We start from the raw sequence: 12,977 nt of genomic DNA, 5'->3' as shown, positions 1-12,977 counted from the left end.
TCCACACATTATAACAAAATACCGAACCAATAGGCATGATGACAAATTTTTAAATACCTTTGTATGATGTAGGTATACGTCTATTTTATATGAAAAATTATTAATTTTAAAAAAATGCGAAGTTTTTTTATCAAATAATTGCATTTTTCTCTGTCCACTTTGAATCCGGCGCGAAAACGCTTGTCAGTGTCATGTCGTCACTTGTGACGTCACGACTGAAATTACAAGACGCAAGTAAACAACGCTCGTGCAATAATTAAGTTTTTTGTGTTATTAAATATGAATTCGAAAGTGCATAGGTGTTGTGGGGTCCCCCAGTGTAAGAACACATCCAAAACAACTCCTGATAAGTTATTTGTGTACGTTCCTCACAATAAAAAAATACGAAACAAGTGGCTTAAACTTGCAAGGCGAGATTCAAAAGCAATATTGCCCAGGGTACAACTTTATTTTTGTGAAGATCACTTTGATGTAAGTTATTACATAGTTCTCTAGATTCTAACATAGAAGTTTTTTTAATTAAACTAATACACTTACATGGAAGTTTTTTTTAATTAAACTAGTATACTTACATGGAAGTTTTAACATTTCTAAATTCAGCTGAACAAAAATCTTTATTTGATGCCAAAAACTCTCCCAGCATTATGATATCAATTCTAGGCAAATTAGCGCTGTTTGCCTTGATAAATCCGGGCTCCATAACTCGTGTTATACACAATTAATTAAATAAAAACAAAGATCGCAGTGGAAGTTCACAATAACGAAATGTGACGTTCGCGCGCTTTCGCGCGAGTTGTTTTGAGAAATGACGTCACGAGCTCTGATTGGTGTTCAAGATATCATGGCGGATTGCCTTATTTCGTAATTTTGTTTTATAAAAATACATATTAATCACATTATTAATAAAGAAAACAATGCGCGTTTTATATTCCAAGCTTCAAGTTTAATTTAATAAATATATTATTTTAATGATTTTTGATTACTGTCATCATGCCTATTGTTTTCAGTCTAGACGTTCATACTTGTATGTCCCAAAAAACATCCGAATTGAAAACACAGAACTTCCTTTTTGGGAAGTCGGTTAAAAGTAGGTTGATTCCCAAACCATTAAACTATTTAACCAATACCTATGTATATAATAATAAATAACGTATATTATAGCTTTAATATGTACTACTTGACTAAATTTTAACGTATTGTATTTGTTACATCATAAAAGGTTTTGTGCTTTTCCACAATACTCAGTGAGCCAATAATCGGACGACGGTCGCGCAACTGTGGCGCAACAATCGGTCAACTGTTGCGCTACATTGCACATTCTTGCTTTTTATTACGTTCTACATATAAAAATGTTATATATTATTAGTGTTGTACCCATTTTTCATCGACATCCATAAAGGTTTTTAGTATAAAATCTACCTATAGCTTCTAAATTAGTCGACAAACGATATTTTTGCCAACTTAGGCTCAGCAATAAGTTCAGAAGTATTAATTTAAACATCACATTCATGAAGGCGACATAATGATGTTTAAATCAACTTGTAGAAGCAAAGCTAATAACTGTATTATTGAGGCTCAAGTACACCAACAAAAAAAATGTCAGTTTTCTTAGCCAACTTTGCAGAAGCAGACTATCAAAACTATATTTATTTTTCCAATAAACAAACGAAGTTCAAGACTCGCTAAGAGACATCAAAAGTAGTGTATTTATTACCAAAATTTACTAAATATTCAAACATAGCTTTACAGGATGTCAATGAAAACAGGTAGTATATCGTAATAAATAAGGTATGCTACATACAGGGCTACATACAATAAGGTTTGCGGCACACGAAGAACACGGAGTCGTACTCGTGTTGCATCATAGAGTGAGGGTTTTGGGCGTATTTCGTTTTTACGCCCGTTTGTTCTTTCTGTGGACAAAATTTAAATAATATTAATATTTTTTAGTCTCACTTTGGTAACTGCAGTCGCAAAAACAATATATGAACTAATATGAAAAATATATGTTAAGAAAAAATTACAAACATCCGAATTGAAGAATTGAATTTCCTCGTTTTTGCGAAGTCGGTTAAAAATAATCGACGTCTTATCTATACTAATATAATAAAAAGTATATATTTTTATTGTTTGTACCCTAAAGATCCGAACAGACTGAACCTATTTGAAAAATACTTTCACCGTTGGAAAACTACAATCTCCTCTATATTTATAGGCTATATTTTATCCGGGTACTGGCAGTAGTTCTTGTAAGGGTGCGTCCACATCTGGCGAATGTGCCGCGAATGTGCAGCTCGCGAGCCGTTTGCTCGCTGTCCGCGAGCTGCGCGCGTGCAGTCACTGCAATAGTTCGGTGCGCCTCTTTAGCGCAACTCACGCAAGGCTCGTATAGATCTGCGCGCAATCAGTTCTCGCCCTTACAGTTCCGTATATTGGCTCAGTACTATCGGAGATGGCAGACGTCGCTCGCGTGCGGCGCGCAGGCCGCACACGAGCTGCGCGCGGGCGGTGCAGAAACGGCTCGCGAGCTGCACATTCGCGGCACATTCGCCAGATGTGGACGCACCCTACCTAAGACGCGGGTGAAAGAAAGGCAGCGACTACTTCAACTATTTAATAAGCGTTTTTCAATCAAAGGGCTAGCTGTTTGATTGAATTGAATTAATAGTTTTACTCACCAATATATCAAATCCTATATCTCTAATTATCTCCAGTAGTATGTCGTATGGCGGCTCAATACTGTTCTCTGTTGGCATGTCACTGAAACATACATACACATATATACATATTAATATCATTTTCTACATTATAATAGTAAACTTTACATTTATTTTAACATTTGTTATTCAAATTCAGACTTCAAGCCAATATAAATAAGACAAATTATATTAAATAAGACTGGCAGCAGGCCACAACATAGTTGGGAAAAGATGAACCTTTTAAACAGAAATATTCCTATACTTTTTTCATATACTTGTAGGATTTTTAATAAATAAATCTTAAATAAAAACCAAAAAATAAAGATAGGGTAAAAAAAAACCTTGTCACAGGCTGACACTTTTGAAATACAAAAAGATGTGACAGAGAAGACTGTTAAAGGCCAGTAGACCAGAGTATTTTACATAAAAAATATCACTACATATTTTTAGTCCTATACTTATTTTTATATATTAATGTAATGGTGTTTCTTACTCATATATCTATACTCATATTATAAAGCTGAAGAGTTTGTTTGTTTGTTTGAACGCGCTAATCTCAAGAACTACTGGACCGATTTGAAAAATTCTTTCAGTGTTAGATAGCCCATTTATCAAGGAAGGCTATAGGCTACTTTTTATCCGGGTTCGTGCCGTGGTTCCTACGGGATGCGGGTCAATTAATTTATAAGTTGTTCTATTTACCTGTAGTGATACAAAAGAGGCCCCAAATTGATCCAGTACCCGCCGGGCTGCAGTATCATGTATATTCTCTCTATAAACTCTATAACGTTAGGAGCACAGTCTATGAAGAAACAAGTCGCCACGCATGACCATTCATCCGCTTCTGTGTACACCTGAAAATAATAGAGAAAAAATATTAACACTTATAAAACACTCGATCGAGTTGTGGTGGCCTAGTAGGCAAAAAAACAACCTGTCAAGTATGAGTGTGGGTCGGTTCCAGGTCAGGCAAGTATTGTTGGAACTCTTTGGGAGAATGCCTAAACCTCATAAGCTTTCGATGTTATTTTATACTAGCCGTTCCCCGCGGTTTTACCCGCGTCCCGATGTATTTTATGCCGCCCTGGTACATGGTGAGCAGTAGCGACTACCTACACTTGGTATTGGTATACTCATATAAGTTATGCTACCCTGGTACATGGTGAGCAGTTGCATCGACATTTAGTTATTGGTATTTTTATACGCCGGTGAATTATGCTGTCCTAGTACTTTACTTTTGTGGTTCTGCGGCATTCCGTAAGTTGGTTTTTGTCTAATCACTCCCGTCCCGGGGAAACTTTTTCCGCAGCCGGATGGTGACAAAAAACCTTCTAAAACCTTCTCCCAGGTCTAAGTTACCTCCCCTCTAATTTTCAGCCAAATCGGTCAAGCCGTTTTCATGTTATGTCGTGACAACGGAAAACGGGTTTCATTTTTATATATATATGTTATGGACCATGTGATTAATTCGGGCATTATAAATAATGCCCGAGCATTATGAATAATGTCTAGCTTTATCGGGCCAAGTGATTAATAACTATCTTAACTTCATTATTTATCACATTGCACGGGCATTATTATATTGCTACATGACAGTTGGGCAATTTGATAATAAAGCTATATATTACGCGGTGCGAGGGCGGGGAGGGAAGTACGCATGGCGTGACACGCTTTGACCAATCAGAGACAGCCATTCTTAATTTTATTTTATGTTATATTTTTAATATGATTTTCCTTAACATTTATATGCAAAAAATAGTAGATTTTTAAGGCAGAAGTCCTTGTGAGGAGGCGCCCGGGTGTCAACACTGTGAGGACAGCCCCGAGGACACGGTGGACCACACAGTCCAGGAGTGCCCTGCGTGGGAAGAGCACCGCCGGGTCCTCGTCGAGGCTTTAGGCGGCGGCGACCTCTCGCGTCCGGCCCTGGTTCAGGCCATGGTCCGGGGCGAGAGGGAATGGGATGCCGTCGCCTCCTTCTGCGAAGCGGTCATGCTCGAGAAGGAGGAGGCGGAACGCCAGAGAGTTCGCACCTCTCATCCCGGCCGCCGCGCTGGACCAGGTAGACACCATGGGCGCCGGGTGTCGCGAGATGACTCCCGGCCACCGTAGGCGTGGGTCTGTGGGCGGTGAGTTCGGGTGGCTCGCTCATGTCTATTTTTAGGCAACAGACCCTTGTCGGTGGCGCGCGTTGTTCCACGCCCTCCTAAAAGAGATGTCAGCAACCCCAGCGGGGCCCATCAGGGCCAAGGTCTGCCGGGGCTGAGGGATTGTTCGAAAGACCGCGGCCCTGGTACATAAAAGGCCTACGACAGAACACGACGGTCAGTCAGTAAGAGTCTGACACCCTCACCGCTGCTAACCCACAGCGGGGGGTCATTTGATGATAAAAGGCAGAAGTCCTTCATAATTAATCCAAATCATGAGGCTGATTATTTAAGTGGTTTAATATTTAGTTTATTTTAAGTTAAATGGCAATAACAATAAAAAAATTGAAATTAAATATGTTTGTATTACTTTGCCCAAAAGGTCACGGGCAATAGATAGTGCCCGGTCAATTTGATTATTTGAATAATTATTATCAAATTGCACTCTCATATTGGGCATTTTTCATAATGACCGGGCATTATGTATACTGCCCAATTTATCACTTGGTCCATAACATATAGATTACACTAGCCGTTTTCCCGCGGTGTCACTCGCGTCCCGTGGTAACTACTGCCCGTACCGGGATAAAATATAGCCTATGTTACTCGTGGATAATGTAGCTTTCGAATGGTGAAAGAATTTTAAAAAACGGTCCAGTAGTTTTTTAGCCTATTCATTACAACCAAACAAACAAACAAACAAAGTTTTCCTCTTTATAATATTAGTATAGATGACGTGTGACATTAATATCTCTAAATACATAAAAAAAAAATCTCCGCAAACAACGTTTTATTTACATTCCTATATTATTTACAATTTAGACATCTAGTTATTTCTTCAAAAAGTATCAACACAACTTTACCAAGCTTGTATGTACTTTTTAAGCTAAGCGTCCACTTGTCGGTATCGTACGCAACGGACGTATCGCACGCAACGGATCGTAGTATTATTTATATAGAAACTCAAAGACAAGTGGACGCTTAGCTTAAAGGATATCTTAGACACCAATGATTGTTTTTCGGGTGGCACTTTATACTGTACGTCCCGGCCGTCGTTGAACATCCTTGGCAGTCATTACGGGAGTCAGAAGCCAGTAAGTCTGACAACCAGTCTTACCAAGGGTTGAGGAGGTCAATTAGGTAGTCGCTCCTTGTAAAACACGGGTACTTAGCTGCATCAGGTTAAACTGGAAGCCAATCCCAACATAGTTGGGAAAAGGCTCGGGAGAAGAGTAAATAGACGTTTCATCAAATTCCGTTCACCTGTTTGCGTACCGGCGCCACATACCTTCCGGGATATGTGGTGCTAAATGTGCTACCGGCCACACTGCTGTGCTCCAACAGGCAGTGGGTGGAAACAATGCTACTGTGGTCCTGACAAGGTCGGGCTCTCAAGCTCTGACGACACCTAACATCGCGACGCATTGCGTATGAAGAACTACGAAACATACATACATAAACTTTCACTTTTATAATATTATTGTAATAAAAAAACTTACTTTAAGAAAGTCCCCGGCCGTCATAGAGAAGTTATGATTGGGCCTGTTGCCTGACGGACAGACGTCGGGGAACCGTGCAGATATTAGTTGATGTTCGCAAGTTATGTTGTTCACGTACTGATGTACCCAAGGATGTACTGTGTATTTGTTTATCTGTAATGGAAAATACAGTTTATATGATATGTGTTAAGCTCATGTAGAAACCCACCACCGTTTAATAGATCGGCGATGCGTGACAGATTTGAGTCCAAAACACTGACACTCTAGAGGCCTTTAGCCTGTTGAAGGATACTCCTTGTGGCCCTTACTGGCCACATACAATAATAATCTGTCACATGTAGTTTAAAATACTGTGACGTTGTGTTGTGCTATATTCGATTTTAAGATACGCTATATCGGCACCCTGTGCAACTCTGTTTCATTTACCAATTTAGCGGCCCCATATGTTTTATATTTATAAATAAAACATATGTATCAAAAGCAAAATTAACAAAAAAACCCGGGACACTTTGAAAAATAATTTAAATGTTCTATGAAATATCGACTTAGAAGTTGAGGAAACTGCACTTTCTATGTATATCTTGGACACCATTGACTGTGTTTCAAAGGGCGTGTTAAACTGTCATTGAACATCCTTGGCAGTCGGGTTACGGGTAGTCAGAAGCCAGCAAATCTGACACCAGTCTTACACAGGAGTATTGGGGTGCCCGGGTAACTGTGTTGAGGAGTACTCAGCTGCATCCGGTTGGATTGGAAGCTAACACCAACATAGTTGGGAATAGGCTCAGAAGATGATGACTATCATTTCCCCCACAAAGCTAACTGACCTCGGTACACCTATTGAGTATAAACTTGCTCCCACGCCAGCCGGCCTAGGCCTGCGCCCGGGACCAGCACCCGGGCCTGGGTACAGTCACTGGGAGTCAGTTACACACTCACCTCGGTACACCTGTTGAGTATAAAGTTGCTGGCGAACAGCATGAAGAGCGAGAACTCGTTGCCCTGGCACGTGTAGCCCCGCGCCGCCACCTCCCACGCCAGCCGGCCTAGGCCTGCGCCCGGGACCAGCACCCGGACTTGCGTGCGGTCACTGGAAACAAACAAACCCATATTTGAAAAAGGGATAATTAAATTAGGGCTGATTTTGCATTTTTTCTATCATCAGTTAACTTCTATCTGAAGAATAAAGATTAGCAGTTTGAAATCATTACATAATATAAAACAAAGTCGCTTTTTCTGTCCCTTTTTACGCTTAAATCTTCAAAACTAGGCAAGCGATTTTCATTAGATTTTTTTATAGATACGAGTGATTAAACAGGAAGGTTTATATGCATAATAACATACATTAAATAGTAGGGAAATACTTTTGAAATTATAAGCAACCTTTATCTGGCAAATAGCATTAACTATCATATATATAACTGACACTTTTTCGATAACCAGTGGAAATACTTGTACATGTCATGCACACACAAAACTGCAGAGCAAAGCTAGAATATTAAATTATACCTGTATTCATCCAGTGAGAACCGTTCCTCCATTTCGTCTAGTATAGGTTTGTAGCACTGCTCTCTCTCCGCCGCACCCATGTCGCTCCAATCGCGAACTATGTTTTTTAAAACTGATTGTACCTGAAAATGATTATTTTAAAATTATTTATTACTTGTATACAGTATATTTATATACATCGTAATACACTATAGTTCGGCCATTCAGAGAATGCGTTCCTGACACGTCGCGATTGAACTGACGACGTAACTTTGCAATGGCGTTGCAGTTACGATAAAAATATTTTTGCTGGTTGTTTACCGTTTTAACAATTGAGGAGCATTAAAACAACATTATTATATCAATAATCAATGAATGTTATAATTTTGTGCCAAACTGAGTGTCAAATAACTTGGTAAACAATATTTTTCTAAATCTATACTGCGCTATTACAAGGTTATGTCAGCGGTTTATATTTTGTAGTGCTGTGCTAAAAATAACAGGCAAGTATCGTAATCTGTTCTTATACAGTTATAATATAAAATAATACGTTTTGATTTTCTTTTTAAGAATTGGAAAATAATGGACTATAAGACTTAATTATAACGTTTATGAAATATAAAAATAAAACTATGACCAAACCGCATTTTTATACTTAGATTAAAAATGGTAACCCCAAATGGCGTTATGGGCCGCCATTTTGTGACGCTAAAACAGTCGTCCGTTGTCGTTTCGTGCGCATAGACCACGTTTTTCAAGTGTTTTCGATCTGTTTTTATTTGATTACCCGGCTTTTGTTAGACCGAGATATCAGGATTGATTCTGTTATTGATAATAATATAATTATACATGTAGGCGAAGATGATGATGAAGACACCACCTCCTCAAGCAAATCGGAGTCTGATTAATATTCTGTTCGCACATTCAATTCAATGTACTTGTAACAAAGAATAAATAAAACAATTTTATTATATGAATATTACCTTTTTTTGGTTTCCACTTAAATAACTAAAATATAAAACAAATGATTCCGCCAATTTAAAACGAAAATAATCTTAAAATAATGCGGCGGTTCATTTTGAAGGAACGGTAACGAACTCAGTGTTATGTTGTGCCCATCACTAGTCGTGACTAACTGATAGGTGTCAGGAACGCATTCTCTGAACGGCCGAAGTATAGTTACTTTATTTTTTCTACAAAGCTAGTTTTTTTTTTAGTATTTACCCTAAAGGCTCTGAAAATTATTTCAAAAATTCTTTCATTATTGGAATGCTACCCTATCCCCATACATATAGGGTAACATAGGTTTAGGTTTTAAGTTATCTGAGTAAAGGCAGAAATTCCCGCGAAGACGCGAGTGAAATTGCGGAAAACAGCATTTTTCATAAAGAAACTAGACCAAAATTCTATTATAGAACACAAAATTCTCATATGTTGCCCGTAAACAAAAAAAATTATAATTTTCTCATGAAAAATCCTCACCTTTTCCACATCATGCTGCATTTTATGTTGTTTCTGCGACGCTATTTCACAATTATTATAATTACACCCAAAACTCTCCGTGCCGTTTGTCCCAGAAGTATCAGTGACTGTGTGGTCAACGTTTTCAAACATAGTATCAACGTCTTTTATAATTAGGTGAACCACACTATTGTTTATATCGAGACATTTCTTGAATTTCGCGAGATAAGTCTTGTATTTTTCTAAACGACGCTGATGATTTTGTGGCAATATTGATATTATTTTCTCTGATTTGTGTATTCTGTCTAAGCTGCATAATCTGGAACAGTTAAAATGGTTAAATTAGATGTGCGATACAATTTCTGAGAACTATGCTAATATTATAAAGCTGAAGAGTTGGTTTGAACGCGTTAATCTCGGTTAATATTTGAAAAAATATTGCCTTGTTAAATAGCCCAGTTATCGAGGAAAGCTATTCGTTATCCAAGTGCGAGATCGGTATTTCTCGGTAATTTTAATCCCATGCCAACGCATGGGATTGAAATTACCGAGAAATACATATTTCATTGGAAACTACCGTATGGGACATGGAACTCTAAAAAAATAAAAAATATAGTTTTAAAGGTTTCAATAAATAAATAAATAGAATAGTCTAAAAAAGTATCAAATATTTGGATTATACATCGAATTGTCGTCAATATTATCGGGATAATATATCGTCAAAAACGTTATAGTTTAGGTAATCAGCATTAAAATGAAAATTGGCCCTAATATGCAGCCCCTATTACATCTAATTATACAGCTAAACCTGCATACATAAATGATCAACAACATAGTATATACCCTACAAAACATGACGCGCTATACATAATTATAGTTCGCCTTAAACGGCCGGCACGTGTAAACGAACACAAGGAAAAAATATGATTCAGTAATCTCATTATACAAAGTCATTTGATTCACGCGGGTGTTGTTGTGTAAATGTTTGCGCAAAAGGTTAACTATTGGTAATGGTTAGTACGTGATAAGGGGATGGTATTTAAGACGCTTTTCGTGACCAAAAAGCTGGCTATTATCCTGGACAAAGGATTAGCATTGCCATCCAGCGTGGCAATGCTGTCAGCCTTTTGGGCAGCTACCAGTCGACGGCGTTGGGGCCGAATTTTTTGACGCCTTTTAGGTTCTGCTTTTTACTAGCATAGTTTTCATTTTATTGGGAATATTTTTAGTGCTGTAAATATGTAAATAAAAAATAAATTTTAAATAAGAAAAACATCATATAAATTATAATTAATACTCTTTAAGTCTTTTTACCCTAGAACGGTAATGAATGAAACGGTACCCTTTTACTAAGACGTCACTTTCCATTTCATCATTGGTGTGTTTGTTGTTAGGCACACAGACTTTTAATTTGAAAGAAACCTTACAGATAGTTGGTTTAGCAATTTATTTTCAGCAGACATCAGATATGTAGTATTATAAATGAATTCATCATCCTCCGAGCCTTTTCCCAATCATGTTGGGGTCGGCTTCCAGTCTAACCGGATTCAGCTGAGTACACTGGTACTGGCTTTACAAGGAGCGACTGCCTATCTGACCTCCTCAACCCAGTTGCCCGGGCAACCCGATACCCCTTGGTTAGACCGGTGTCAGACTTACTGGCTTCTGACTACCCGTAACGACTGCCAAGGATGTTCAATGACAGCCGGGACCTACAGTTTAACGTGCCATCCGAAACACAGCCAGTGGTGTCTAAGATATACTTAGAAAGTACATTCAAACTTAGAAAAGTTGCATTGGTACTTGCCTGACCTGGGATCGAACCCGCGCCCTCATACTTGAGAGGTTGGTCCTTTACCCTCTAGGCCACCACGATTATAAATGAGTTCATGAAATAATTATCATTAGCAGCCTATTTTATACTGGTCTATTTAGCTGTAGGTTTCCCTGAATATGTGTCATGAGCCCTTGACTCATACAACCTCTGTCAGCTGTCTTTCACAGATCATTTTCTATTGTATATTTTCATTATTACCACACAATGACGAATACCACCTGTTGCCAATTTACGTCATAATTTCAAAACCATTACTAATAAATATAACTTTTACTCCAATACAATGTAAATGACCAATATAAGCGATATGTTGCATCATCCATTGTAGTTTTTGATTAGTTATTCAATTTAGTTAATGTGTCTATGTTGTTATTCTATTTTATTATGATTTGATGGCGGAAAATGTATCACAATAATTGTGATACATTTTCCAAATCAATTATTGATTTTCTATTGTTTTAAAATTAGCGATAAACAAGGAGTGAAAAAGTGGTCACTCTATAGCAATTAAATAATTGCGTTCATAGACTTTTGGGACATTCTTATAATACTACTACCCATCTACAATTTATTTATTTTACAATGTTATGTGTAAACTAAAATCTTACTTTCTTTAATGTTTGAGAATCCATCCAAGTACTATGGGATACTAGAAGGTTTTGTAAGGATAACTTCTTATTAGTTCTATGAACATCTATCATTTAAAATAAATTTTATAAGCAATTAAATCAACATAAGACATAAAGGGAGTAGATATGGGCAGTTTTAATATGAAAACAAAAATCAATTACTAAATGTTATGTAAGTTTTCTGAAAAAAAAGGACTCAATTTAAGGTAGGTACTTAAAAAAATGTGTTAATTACTATCTGATTAGCATCCCTTTTTTAGTATCAGCTTGTAAATTGAACGTTGTTTTCATTTTGTACTTTTCATACTTGTAGTACTTATATACCTATCAATAATTTTGTTGGTTCATATCACAAAATCCATATGTGTATTTCATTCTATTTTAAGCTGCACACAACTATTAAACTATTTCGGGATGCATATTAATTTTATTGTGTCTCAAATTAAACTTGTTACAGGACTAAAATAACTATTTACAATAATAAATATTAAACACACATACACGCCTTTATAGCCCTGCGGCATAGACTACTCTATTGCAAAGAGGATATAAACAAAGGAGTTTTGGTTTCTATCTAAATAGGTTAATTAGATCGTACGATTTGCTCAAACAAAGAAGTTGTTGCTACCCAGAACATAAACTTTGTTTCACGCCTCAAACTATTTATAGATCCATCTCAATCTACTTCTATGGGCCAAAAAGGCGTATTGTACGTGTATAAATTGATTAAATACTTACTTATAATATTTGAAAGCGGTGACAACGGCGCGAAAGTGCTCTCGCTCTTTTGCCTCATCAATTTCGTCCGCTGCTGAAGTAGAAGACATTTTTCGCGGTTTATTTAGCACGCACAACTCTTATATTAATAGATAGTTTAAAATGGAAGCACAAATTCGTTAGGAATTTACAGAATTCGTATATTTTTTTGTTAATTTCAACAGCGACCAAGCCTTTCGAACGGAACGAATGACGGAAGATCGACAGATTGAGATTATAGTGATGAGACATCGACATGCGCAGTCATCCGAATGCAAAAGCTGTCAATCAATCATGTAATCGATTCTTTTTTACAATAAATCTGTTCTACAATAATCCTGTTAGCAAAAGTTATTCCAAGTAGATGATTGTAATATTCTTATACGCCATTTGAATTGTCGGATTATTGGTTAATAATCAAGAATATTTTTCAGATAATTAAGCGGTTCATATTTAAGGTT

General features: G+C 37.3%; 1 protein-coding gene across 1 annotated transcript; it reads right to left on the bottom strand.

Moving 5' to 3' along the window:
• Positions 1-999: 999 nt before the first annotated feature.
• Positions 1,000-12,741, bottom strand: LOC124643185 (carnosine N-methyltransferase). Its single transcript, XM_047182060.1, has 8 exons — positions 12,499-12,741; positions 9,316-9,613; positions 7,855-7,976; positions 7,285-7,435; positions 6,346-6,498; positions 3,402-3,553; positions 2,679-2,760; positions 1,000-1,913 (listed from the first exon to the last, which is right to left on the bottom strand). Exons 1-8 carry the CDS (start codon positions 12,585-12,587, stop codon positions 1,806-1,808), a joined length of 1,155 nt encoding a protein of 384 aa, XP_047038016.1. The 5' UTR covers positions 12,588-12,741; the 3' UTR covers positions 1,000-1,805.
• Between the last annotated feature and the right edge of the window lie 236 nt (positions 12,742-12,977).

This window comes from Helicoverpa zea, chromosome 27, assembly GCF_022581195.2.
Source record: "Helicoverpa zea isolate HzStark_Cry1AcR chromosome 27, ilHelZeax1.1, whole genome shotgun sequence".
NCBI lineage: Eukaryota > Metazoa > Arthropoda > Insecta > Lepidoptera > Noctuidae > Helicoverpa > Helicoverpa zea.
The sequence above is the reverse complement of the archived record's forward strand: the minus strand, read 5'-3'. Positions and strand labels throughout refer to the sequence as shown.

Excerpts from the sequence above, each read along its gene's own strand:
- LOC124643185 (XM_047182060.1), bottom strand. The coding sequence starts at position 12,587 with ATGTCTTCTACTTCAGCAGCGGACGAAATTGATGAGGCAAAAGAGCGA. Across the intron at positions 7,977-9,315 it reads TGCAGCATGATGTGGAAAAG|GTACAATCAGTTTTAAAAAA; the intron begins GTGAGGATTTTT and ends AATCATTTTCAG. Across the intron at positions 7,436-7,854 it reads TTCTCACTGGATGAATACAG|TGACCGCACGCAAGTCCGGG; the intron begins GTATAATTTAAT and ends GTTTGTTTCCAG.